The sequence below is a fragment of the Gallinula chloropus genome (genome assembly GCF_964237585.1).
Source record: "Gallinula chloropus genome assembly, chromosome: 6".
Taxonomy (NCBI): Eukaryota; Metazoa; Chordata; class Aves; order Gruiformes; family Rallidae; genus Gallinula; species Gallinula chloropus.
Genome location: NC_140091.1, coordinates 6,856,324 through 6,868,880, shown reverse-complemented (window position 1 = coordinate 6,868,880; position 12,557 = coordinate 6,856,324). Strand labels below are relative to the sequence as shown.

Sequence of the window (12,557 nt, the reverse complement as noted above, 5' to 3'; positions counted from 1 at the left end):
TATTTTTTTTTAAAGAACTAGGGAATAGTAGGTTGATTTGGGTTGGTTTTTTCAATTAAATAAATCCCTGCTATTAAAACCACCCCTGTCTTCACTGATTCTAAATGCAGGATAAAATTCAGAATAACAGTTATCCAGGAAAGGAGGCAAGAAAGAAATCTTACTTTTGTAGGAGAATAGGAGTCGGAAGGTTTAAATTACCCCATTTCCCTTAGTCTGCATGCAAATAGAAATTAATAGACCAAAAGGAGGGAGGAACAGTTGGAGGCTCTATTTTATTTTCTAATGTTATAAATAGTGATATAAAAAGAGGGTAAGAGTAAACACTCTCACTAAATATAAAGGCAAAGCTCCCTTAGCTTTTAAAAAAGAGAACTTTTATAAAAGCAGAATTCTGTATTGTGTGACTTTCCCTGGCTTGATACTCTTCAACTTAAGCACAGTAGCAAGATTTCCTTGGAAACGAGGCAAAGATTTTCATAGTTCTGACATAGATCAATGGTTTTAAATTACAAGATGTTTGGAAAAGGCTTTGGTGTGCCTTGTATCCAGCCACCAACGCAGAACAGCATAGAAGTTCTGTTTGTTGTATGTAAACATACATAACATGCAGTGCTTAGATGGCAACAAAATTACAGGGCAGTGAAGCAAGGCAAAATGATTCTAGTGTGGATTAAAAGGCATTGCAATTTAGATTGCCAAGAGGCTGGTTGTGTAAGAGGCCAAGAGCATATACTGAGGTCTGTGACTTCGGTGAGTGTCGCGTTGAATTGGTGCTTCGTTTTCAAAGTGCCCACGTTCAGACGTAGATCGACATGTCCTTTACTGGAGAGACACTGAAAATTGTCAGCTTGTGCTGGAAGGAGCTTTGGCAACAAAGCCACTTCATGGCTGTGAGCGTGCTGATGAGTCTTGTTTTAATTTAGAGGTTGATTTTCTATGGTCTGGACAAATTTGTTTAAAAAAAAAAAAAATTAAAAAAAAAAATCAGATTACCTGTCCTCATTTTTGCCAGATAATTTGCACCTAACTTTTTACTCTGCATGCAATGGTTTTTTTTAGTGGACATTGGAAAGCATACCAGAAGCTAGAACTTGAAATAAGACTACTTTGTAGGACAACTCCTATCTGTAGCAAATGCAGTTTATTGGAAAAGCTGTCTGAAGAATGAAAGCATTACTGCTTTGAAAGTGTTCCTCGTGTCCTCAACTGTCAATTTGTGTTTTACCTTCTCTCTCAGGAATTTGCTATCTTGCAACTGGGCGTTTCTTGTGCTCACAGTGTCCTTCCTTTCTGTGCTTGATTTAATTTTTCTTTTTAATTGAGGAAGAAAAATGTGCTTTTCTTTCTTTTGTCTCAGAGCACTATAAACCCGGTTGACGCAGTATATCAGCCAAGCCCCTTGGAACAGTCGGTGATCAGTACAATGCCTTCCCAAGCAGTTATACCTCCAGGTATGGTGTGCAGAAAGAACCTCCATAGAAATATTCCTGAGCAGAGCAGGATGCAACTGCAATCTAGGTGCATAATGGTGGGTAGCTTCTGTGTCACATAGGCAGTTGCACTTTGTGGTGCACACTCACCACAGTGGTGCAAAGGGAAAGGAGCAGGAGGTACGGAGCTTCCTCAGCCCCAGGTAAATCTGCCTCTAGATCTGTGGATAAATTGCTGTACTTTTCTTGCTCTAAGTTACTGGCTTGTGTTTCTAATGCATTTTCTTAAAATACACAAAACCGTAGTTTTCAAAAAAGATAAATGCTTTCTAGCTAAATACCCAACATTGTTTTAAAATGCCATCTTTGCTTAGTAACAGAAAAAAGAGCTAGATAACAATGGTGGAAACAGGTTGTTCTGTTTGAATAGCTTCTGTAGAAAAGCATTTCATTTTTGAGGGTGAGATGAAATAATGTGGAATCTTCTACCCAAAATGTGGATTTTGGGTTTAACATATCAAAATATCCCCTAGAACCTGCTCAGTTGTGCAAGTCAGAGCAGCGACCCTCATCTTTGCCAGTGGGACCTGTAGTAGCATCGCTTGGAAATCAGACTCCAACACCAAATAGTACAGGTACAGTTAGTTCTGTGTAACTGTTTTTGAAGTGCAAGAAAGAAAACGTGAATATGTACTGTCTGTAACCTAATGTAATTAGCTGTTAAGACAATGTCCTATCAGCTGACATCTTCCTTTTAATCAATATGTATTTCAGTGTTGTGATAAAACCAGTTGCTCTGCATCCCTCCCCTCCCCATACATAAAACACAGGAGTACTACAAGCTTGCTTGCTCTTCTCCATCATTGCAATCTTGCAGTAATCAGCACAAGAACTTTGCAGATAATACGTCATGTATGGCCTTTGGGCTCTTTAATTCATTGATTCCCCTCTCTCTCCCTTAAATAACAGCATTCATTGGGCTTTTAAAAACTACAGTGGATGCTTTGAAGCAAAAGTTGCTATGATATATATGAAGTTGCTATAATTATTTGTTTGCAAATTCCTATAATCAAGTGTTTGTTTTATTTTTAAACCATACTTACATACTTAACATCTTTTATGGTGTGTCTGCATTGACTGGTACTTAGCGATGAGGTGCATTGATTATATTGGCTGATCACACTACAACTCTCCTAGTTCCCTCCCAGTTTTTTTTCTAAGCTTGTGTGTAAGTGACTTTATCACTGCCCTTCCATCCCAGAACACTGTGTGCTAAACAGCATTTGCCCCAGTTGGAAAAAGGAAGGATACCACTGCTGGCTTTTTCTCCTGCCAGAACGTTCCTTTTGGGGTTTTCCAGTCTTGCTCTATGCACCTCATTTTCTAGCTGGTGTCTGATGATTGATTGCTGTTTGTGTGAACACCTCAGCTTGCTTAATAACCACTGTTGTGACTTGGGCTGCCACGAAAGGTCTGTGTCGGTGTTAACCTGGCTTGTCTTTCTTGCTGTGGCTCTTGTGAGAAACAGCGGGTTAGTGGTGAGACAGGACTCTTGTAATCCCCCTTAGAAACTGTATTCTTTAGGTTTTGTCACAAATATATTTGTAACTAAATGGGAAAAAGATGTTTTAGGTAAATAGAATGGGAGTAAGCACTGGCAGGACCGCCAGGCCTGGGGCTTGCAATCAGCTGTCTGAATGGCAACCAAATGACACTGGGTGTATGTCAGAGTTTGATGCTGGGTCCAGTACTGCTTACTGGCTCAGATAACATAGGCACAGGCCTTGCCAGATTGGGAAGAGCAACAGATATGACAGGGCTGCCAATCTGACAGAATGACTGACAGAAACCTCATGAACTTTGATGAAGGCAAATGCAAAGTCCTTTAACTACTTTAGTGTTGTTCTGTGTTCTTGATTTTCCTTGTGACTTTTCTTTTGTCTTATGTTAAATGAAGCTCAATGTGAACCTGACTAATTATCACTTTTAATTTTGTAAGATATCATACCTTCTGAGTTCATGTTAATCTTCATTGATTTGAACAATCTCATAACTTAAAACTGGCAGATTTTAAACTCCTTTGATTTTATTGAATCTGTAATTTTCAATGCTCCATAGGAAGTGGGCAGTCAGCACCTAGCAGCAGTCTCACCTCTCCAAGCCATGTGAACCTGTCTCCAAACACAGTCCCAGATTTTTCTTACTCAAGCAGTGAGGATGAATTCTATGATGCTGATGAATTCTATCAGAGCAGTTCTTCCCCAAAGCGATGTATAGAGTAAGTACCTGAAAGTACACAGTCTGTGCTTAATACAATGTTTATCTATCTGCTTGTAGAAGTTAGTTAAGCTGAATAAACAAATAAGCCACGTTGGCCTCACAAAAAAAAAAAAGGTAGGGGGAGGTTAAAAAGCCACTCTGTGTAAGAGAGTAAGATTATCCTCCACCAGAACAACCATTGGTGAGGGCTGTGGTTTCCTCCTCTGCTCCTTCTTTAGTAAATAACTCATTCCCTCTCTCATTTACTAAAAAGTTGGGGTTTAAATTGACTGCTTTTCCCTAAAATGTCTATTTACTCTTGTTTTTTTGTGAATCAGAAAATTAAGGGGTGCTGCATGTTTCCAAGAGGAATTAGTCAGCTGTTCTATGGCTTCAGGTGTTATTACCTTGGACTGCAGGCTTTCCCATTCACTCAGCTGCAGTCTGTTTCCGTGTGCTGTCAGTGTGTGGTGCATACATTAATGTCTATCAGTGAAGTCCTTAGGGAGTGGAAGTCTGTGTACATCAAATTACAGTAATTTGGTCTGAATGAGTTCACTGTGAATTGTGAGAACTTATTACCCTCCTTTAGTTCTTCAGGGTCCGCTGCAGTCCTGACTCGGAGCAGCACAGGAAGTAGTCTGAAACGTCCTGATACCACAGAGTCCCTCAATTCTTCCATGTCTAATGGGACAAACGATGCTGGTAAGTGAGCTGTGGGAGCAGTCAGTGAGGAGGTCTTGGTTGTTAATCTGTGTGCAAACTGTGTCCATGTATCTACGAATATACATATGAAAAAAGGTACTTACAGCAAATGGTTTATCTGCTGCTGCTTTGCTGATGGAAGATCATTGATTTAAGGATTTTAAAACTTGAGTTTTGTAAATATTATCTTTTTGATATATATATTAATTGAATACAGTCTGTCTTTGAAGGTTTAAAAAAAAACAAAAGCCATTTGATCTTTCTAGATCTCTTCGATCCTCCTGATGATCGAGATGATGATGGGGAAGGAGAATCAGTGGAAGAACATAAGAGTGTTATTATGCATCTGTTGTCACAAGTTAGATTAGGAATGGATCTAACAAAGGTAAACTTCTTGATTGGGAGGGGAATTCTGTGTAAATCAGTCCAATGTTAAAGTAACAATTTTAACTGTATATTTGTTATGTTAAGCTATAATCTCATTAGTGGGTTGGGTTTTTTGGGTTTTTTTAATTGGAGTTGTTACTGGGAGGGGAAAATTAATGCAGAGTAAATATATCCTGGTGCTAAAATCTGTTTGGGAAAACAGCTTGTTGTGGAAAGCAGCGATTTGTTCTCTTTGAACCTGATCCTTGGAATGCCTGTAGAGCTGGGATAAAGGTATGCAGGAGCAATGCTTCTCCAGTCCTTTAGCTTCCTAGAACAAAGATCTATGAGTTCCCAGTCTATGGTGACATTCAGTAAGGCATGAATGTAAAAGTAAAAGGGGGTGTTAAGCATACAGTGAAATTCTTTGCTTACTTCATGAGATCCCAATTAAGTTGTTCATGTATTTTAAAATACTACAAGTAGGTCTGGCAAGTAAAGAGTTGGATTTTTTTGTGAATGTGATTCATGTTGTTGTCTGTCTTAAGGTTGAATGAACAGCTTTCTGAAGGTGTTGATCTTTCTAGGCAGCTTGTTTAAATTTAAACAAGTAATTCAAGGTTGAAAAAAGAGGAGGAGATGTCAATCCTATCATTTGTGTCCTAAGTGGAGGACTTGACCTGTCCAGTCTGGAACTCACATTACAGTAAAACTTTTCCAGGGAAATAGCCAGCAGCTCACAAGCAAACTGTGGAAGGTTTCTGGCAGTTTCTGAATAGGAATCGATCCAAAATGTGTCTATGTTGGGGACTCCTGGAATAGTTGAAAATTACTGATCTCAAGTTAAGCTGCCAAGACGTATCATCAGTGTGCATCTTGTGTGTGTCACTTTAAAGTCAGTGACAGCAGCTGCTGTGGCTTTCCACACTGGTCTGTACCACGCTGGCAGAGTGCAGATCCCAAAGTATGGAAGCACCAAATGCTGCTGGGGGAGAAAGGTGGTAGGGAAGAGATGAACCATCATTTTGATAAAAAGGCACGTATGAGGAATGAGATAATTACTATAGCTGCAAATCAGTAGTGTACATACAGATGAAATTAACTAATCCGTGTTACTGCAATTAAGAACAGCTTGTGATAAGCTCAGCCACATAGCTGGATATGCTGTAAGTGGGAGTAGAATATCTGTAAGACAAGAGGCGGGTCCTCTTAAATCTTTGGTTTTACACAAGATGGCAACTGACCTGCATATGTCAGAACTCATGGGTGAGTTTGAGAACACAATCAGCTTACAGGCACACGAAGCCTCGGGGGCTTTGTGTGCTATTTACAGTTAGTATGTGGGATGTTCTTGTGCAGGATGTTAACGTACCTTGATCTACAAGACTTGTTCTTTTCTCCTCTCAGGTGGTTCTCCCAACTTTTATCCTGGAAAGAAGGTCACTGTTGGAAATGTATGCTGACTTCTTTGCACATCCGGACCTGTTTGTCAGGTATTTGATCTGTCAAGTGGAGCATTAACTAGTTCGGATGGTATTTATGGCCACCCTGAGCTGCCAAAAGCAAGTCGGTTGTTTTGAAGAATGTTGCTTAAGTTTTGGTGTAAACTGGAAAAACAAATTATTCAAAGTTCTAGTTGTAAAACAAGCAAACATCCAAAAAGCTGTCCTGTGATTGAGGTGCCTGCTTGTATTTCATTTTCCTCTTTTCTCTCTCTTCTGGCCCATGTAGCATTAGCGACCAGAAGGATCCAAAGGAACGAATGGTTCAGGTGGTTAAGTGGTACCTCTCGGCTTTTCATGCGGGAAGAAAAGGGTCAGTTGCTAAAAAGCCTTACAATCCCATTTTGGGCGAGATCTTCCGATGTCATTGGGTATTACCAGGCACTGAAGGTGAAGATGATATGGTTAGTTTCTTGTGGTATGTTTTTTGCTGCCTAGAATGCATGCAAATAGTTCACTGAGCTTTGTTAATTTCCTGACTGAAATGGCTGAAGTTTTGCTTAAGAAGCAAAATCAACAAAACATAGCAATTTCTTGATTGGTTCTCCTACTCCCTTCCTCCTTTCCTTTGGACAGAAGCCTAAAATACTTTGTGTAACAGAATCTGAACTATTAGTTTTTAAGAACTATTTGACACGTTGAAGGTGTTCTCTTTTTTTCCCTTCAATTGTTCCATAGTGCTGAGTATGACACCCTTTCTCTGATTTCTTTTCATAATTTCTCTAAAGCAGTATTTTTAACAGTGGGGTTTCTTTTTCTTCACTTACAACCTAGAAGGCAGTGCAGTTTCTCCAGTATATTTAATTCTTCCTTAAAAAAAAAATATCTTTTTGTAGACTTCAGAAGGTTTGGGTTCTGAGCTTGGGTAATAGTTTAGCTGTGTGTGGCCACTACTCTTCCTTTTCTACTTTATCAGAGTACATCTGGTGGAGTGAAGGGCTGAGTAACAGCAATGCCCATCTCCAATCTGAACTCATCTACCAGAGTAGGAGCTTTTCTCTTACTTGCCGAAGTCTCAGTGAGACTCGAGGATCAATCAGACCTGTGCAGGGAAACAGGGGAAGCAGTGACCTGACCTTCTGAGTCTGGAGTGAAGCTCTAGCACTTGCAGGGGAGGAATTTCTTGTTGTAGGGTGGGTTCATTGGTTGGTTAAACGCCTTGTTTAGGCTTCTCACCTTGAAGTTGCAAATGAATGATGAGGTGGGAAGTGCTGCTGTGAGGTACTTCATGTAGCCTCAGTGTAGTATATCTAAATGTGATTGTATAGATACAAACAATGTATATGTATTTTTTTGCATTTCATTTGCTTCTCTCTTTCTCCCCCTGCCCTGTTTGCTCAAATCTTTCTCGTTTCTGAGGTGAATGCTTGGACTCGTGTTTGCTGGGATAAAGGCAGTATTGTTGTGCTTCTGTTGCTTCTAGTGATGGATTATGGGATTTGTTGCAGGAAATTAATTTTGTGTTTTGGCTTTGTGACACATACATAATCTGATTGTTATTAGTATGTGTATCAGATTTGATCAGGAGCAAAGATGAAAGCTGTTTCTGCTTTCTCTTGGTTAATGAGAAGTTAAGTGGATTAAAATACTGCTTTGTAGTTGGGTTCATACTTGAGTCTTTCAGTTTAACAGTTGTGGGAGGGACACCTCCCCAAATCCCTGTTTACTTAGAAACAAGAGTAAAAGCTGCATGTTCTTGAGAAAGCATCACAGGTTCGGGAGTCAGGAGTTCCTCCCCATGGAATTAGCAAGCTGACAAATAAGTTAACATCACTGTACTGTGTTTTTAGAAGCTCTTAAATATTGAAGCAGCTTCTCTTGGAAGCATCCAGTGTTTTGTGAACAGCATCAGTGATGAAAATCCTCTCTACTATCACACAGGAGCCAGTGTCAGAGGGACCAGTTCCTTGGGTCAGTAAAAGCAGTGTAACCTTTGTGGCAGAGCAGGTCTCTCATCATCCTCCAAGTAAGTTGACAATAACTTTGCTAACAGAGGTGGCACCTGGATAGGAGCAGCAGTAAAGTCAGCTCTTGGTTTAAATTTTGGATTTGTATTTTCTACCTAAATTTAAAGGCTAAAGGTTTTCTCTAGAAACTGTTTTTGTGAGAAATAAATTCAGGCTGTTGCCACATTAGTATGAGGCACTCAGATATTTCCTGATGAATTAATTTGGAAACAATAGTAATGTCTTGTGCTGCTGTTTTTAATACCTTCTTGTTCAGTTTCAGCATTTTATGCAGAGTGTTTTAACAAGAGGATACAGTTCAATGCTCACATATGGACCAAGTCAAAGTTCTTAGGAATGTCTATCGGGGTTCATAACATAGGACAAGGTATGTGTGTGTAAATGCAACAACTGAAGAGACATTTATGTTCTGCAATTAGAATTTTTACAGAAATTATTCAAACTCATCCCATTAGACATGAGAAATATTTGACTCTATGTATCCAGAAATCAGAGGTTCCACACGCTGCACGCTGAAATCACTTGGAGCTCAGTCTCTCTGCTAAACACAGCTGCCCCTGCCTTCCCTTAGAAGCCAGGCATTTTCAGCATCGCTGCACAGTACAGCTCGTCACCTTTCCTTTCTGTGGTACCTGTTAATAAAGCATTTCAGGAGATCATTCTGAAAAGTTTTGCTGTGTTTTTGTTTAGTGTTTTTTGAGAACTTTCCTGTTTTTCCTTCCCAGGGTGTGTCACGTGCCTGGATTACGATGAACACTATATCCTGACCTTTCCTAACGGCTACGGAAGGCAAGTAAATGCTCAGTTCTGGTGTGCTCATTTTTAATTCCATGTGGAATATTTCATTCCTAATACTGATCCATCTGGAGGTTTCAAATATATGCCTGTCTTTACAATTGCAGGTCTATTCTCACTGTGCCATGGATAGAACTTGGTGGAGAATGCACTATCAACTGCTCCAAGACAGGTTATAACGCTTCCATCGTCTTCCACACAAAACCGTTCTATGGAGGGAAGAAGCACAGGATTACAGCTGAAATCTTGTAAGGGGGTTTCTTCGGCTCATCTCAAGTCAGGGGTGTAAAATACTCAGCTACACACAGTAGCTTATCTCAGGATTCCCTGTCAGAGAGGAGCACGCAGGCCTAGATCCTGCTTGCCCTGCTCTGTGACAGCCTCAGCTCGTTACCAAAAGGAACTTTTCACTCCTGAGTTACCTGAAATGGTGCATGCCCAGAGCAGAGAATCCAGTGGAGCTTCTCCTGATGTTTGGAGATCTGCTCTAGTGTCAGCGAGCAGGTGCTGACAAAAATGAGGATCATAACTTGGTTTTCAGGCACTTCTTGCCACACATTGATAGATGCCATCTGTGAAGTAGTGCTCATGTTCCCCAGTAGTCTGGGTAAGCAGCTTTGAGTTTGCCAAACCTTTGTAAATGTAGCATTGCAACTGTTTTGAAAGCCTGCAACTAGTTTCCTAAACTCAGAATGCTGACAGAGCCCTAAGGCAAGAGCTGTGTTACCCTGGAGCAGAGCTTCTACTGGAGCTTTATCCAGTTGAACCAATTCATGCAAAACTTCTGTACTGGTGATGGACATTGTAAGAGCTGATGTAAATCAGACTGTATGGCATCTGGGGTCACGGTGTGACCCTTGAGGGTCTTTCAGCTTCTGTAATACAACTGAGAGCTGACTGTTTCTTTCTCTCCAGTTCTCCTAATGACAAGAAACCCTTCTGCTCCATCGAAGGAGAATGGAACGGTGTCATGTATGCAAAATACACAACGGGGGTAAAGCAGCTTTTTTTTCCTCTTTCTTGAAATGGGAGATAATACTTTAAGTAGTGTGATGTTTTTTTGTTTGTGGTGGGGGTTTGTTTTGTTATTTGGGGATATTTTTTTTTTTACATCAACAATACTTCTGTGAAGCTGTGCAAGATCACAAGAGTGCTGAATTCAGGCTAAACCCCATCATTTACTTTGTTAATTATTTTAAGGCAATTTGAGTTTTATAGCAAGACCAGAATCTGGAGGATTACGTTTTCAAGTATTTCCTTACAACCACTGCACTAGAGTGCAACAGTAAACAAAGTTTGTCTAGATAAAGAACTGATTTTTTTTTAATCTCTCTTTCCAGGAGAACGCTGTCTTTATAGATACCAAGAAAATGCCTACAATTAAGAAGAAGGTAAGGAAATTGGAGGACCAAGACGACTTTGAGTCTCGCTGGTAAGAACTTCAGTTAAATGGTCAAATTAATTAAGACTCTTTCTGACTAATGTAGACTTGTATCCCTTCATGGAGGAACTGTGCTCCTCATACAGCTCAGCTGCAGGACAGAGCCCAGGTCCAAGAGGTTGGGGTTCTGATGGGGAAGGAGACCTGTAGTGCTTGGTCACATCCTCCTTGGGACCAAATGTTTGGGGTCCTGAGCGCTTCCTGCAGCCTCCTTGAATCAGGCAGTTGTGGTTTAAGAGATTGGTGGGGGGAGGTCTGCCCTTGTGAGGCCTACTTTAATCAAACAAACAGTGGTGACTGGCAGCCAGTATTATGTTTCTACAACCCTGTGACACTTTGCTTCTCTAAAGCAGTCTCCATTCATTTCTTTTGTTAAGCTTATGGAAGGATGTCACCTACAACTTAAAAATTAGAGACATCGATGCAGCCACGGCTGCCAAGCACGCGCTTGAGGAACGACAAAGAGCTGAAGCCAGAGCCAGGAAGGAGAATGAGACCTCATGGGAAACAAGGGTGAGCTTTATTCCAACAGTGTAAACATGCTCTAACCTGTAGCATTTGTTCCTTACATCTGATCATTCCCCTTTTTCTAGTTATTCCATGAAGATGGAGAATGCTGGGTGTACGATGAGCCGCTACTGAAACGACTTGCTGCCAGTAAGCATTAAGTGGGTGTTAGAACCAGAAACAGTCAAGCCTGGGCTTAGCGACGTTTACGTCTGATACCAAGATATGTCAGCAGTGATCACACACCTACCGTTTGGAGAACCTGACCCCTCCAGCTACAGTGGTTCCTATCTCAGGGATACCGGACTTACTGATGCAGATAAGCAATTAAGCGAAACAAGAAACTTCTTGGCTGTGCAGTAAGGTAGATTGGACTCTGCTCTACTGGTAGCATATTCAGGCTTCGAAGGCAGGCTCCTGCCTGCAGCCGTTACTGATGCTCTACAGCATGGAGAATCAGGGCTGTGAAGCATACACACTTTGTGTAACCACTGTGAAGGCCATGGCATTGGTATCAGTTGCATAATATTCCTGGGTCCTACATAATTTAAAAAGCAAGAAGTGAAATGCAAGATGTCATTTAAATCTAGCTAATGTTCGCACCGTGTAAATAGGAGGATTCCTCTGATGGGACAGTGGGTTAGAAAACGCTAGGTAAGTGTTATCTTCCACCTGTATGATAATCAGATCTTTTGGCATTTCAGTGTCTTGCCCAAAATAACTTGGTTATTTTGAGATTAAAATGTAACCATAGGTAATTCTACTCAATGCATCTTAAAGCTTCATAAAGTAGATTTTTCAAACTTCTCTTAAGGACTTTTTATTTATTTCATAATAAACCTTTGCAGCAAGACTGCCTTTTCAGCTGAGTGATGGTCACTTGTTCTCTGTGAAATCGTATTATTTTTCTCCCCGCCACACTCCTTGCAGCTCAAACTGCTTCTTAAGGTACTTAATGAACTAGCCAAGGAGCAGCATTTGCCACACCCACAGTAGACTTGTTCTGGAATCTGTTGGCTTGCCAGCACTTCAGGCATGGTTGTGGCTCTGTGCTCTTGCCTGGCATTACGTAACAGCTGAGGCAGTAGATGTAGCGATGGGCCCGGTTTTCTTTCCACAGCTCAATCTCGCTCTGACATGATTTCATCTCACTTTGTATGTTGCACATAGAGCAAAACTAAACCAAAGCACTGTGACACTGAAGCCTTGGGCTTCCCCCTCCAGCCCTCGTGGAAGCTTCTCCAGAAGAACCATGGCATGCTTTCTGGGGGGGCTGGATCTGCTCCAGCCCTGCAGGGATGATGGATGAGCCGGGTCTGAACGAAAAGGTGCAATGGGCCCCTTCAGCCAGCCCGAGAGGAAAACGTGGCATCGGGTGGTGGTGGGGAAGCTCACCCTTAGCTCCAGCTACTCAGGGCTGTGCCTATTCTTAATGAACTCAGGAGATTTAATGAGGTTGGCTGGAAACTTGCTTGAGGAAAGCTTCCTCAATATCTGAATGGACATCATCATCATCATCCCAGCTAACTCTGCAGCCCTGATTTAACAGAAATAGGTTTGTCATGTTTATGTTGCAGAAAGC

General features: G+C 41.1%; 1 protein-coding gene across 1 annotated transcript in view; it reads left to right on the top strand.

The window, feature by feature from the left end:
• The window catches only part of OSBPL9 (oxysterol binding protein like 9), a 61,258-nt gene extending 49,414 nt beyond the window's left edge, over nt 1-11,844 (top strand). The window contains exons 9-23 of the mRNA XM_084266365.1: nt 1,361-1,454; nt 1,967-2,068; nt 3,552-3,711; nt 4,285-4,397; nt 4,664-4,782; nt 6,171-6,256; nt 6,495-6,669; nt 8,147-8,231; nt 8,489-8,599; nt 8,958-9,021; nt 9,135-9,275; nt 9,943-10,021; nt 10,368-10,459; nt 10,846-10,981; nt 11,062-11,844. Of these exons, the coding sequence (XP_084122491.1) occupies nt 1,361-1,454; nt 1,967-2,068; nt 3,552-3,711; nt 4,285-4,397; nt 4,664-4,782; nt 6,171-6,256; nt 6,495-6,669; nt 8,147-8,231; nt 8,489-8,599; nt 8,958-9,021; nt 9,135-9,275; nt 9,943-10,021; nt 10,368-10,459; nt 10,846-10,981; nt 11,062-11,136 (1,632 nt within the window). The 3' untranslated portion in view covers nt 11,137-11,844. The remainder of the gene's footprint in view (nt 1-1,360; nt 1,455-1,966; nt 2,069-3,551; nt 3,712-4,284; nt 4,398-4,663; nt 4,783-6,170; nt 6,257-6,494; nt 6,670-8,146; nt 8,232-8,488; nt 8,600-8,957; nt 9,022-9,134; nt 9,276-9,942; nt 10,022-10,367; nt 10,460-10,845; nt 10,982-11,061) is intronic.
• Nucleotides 11,845-12,557: the final 713 nt, after the last annotated feature.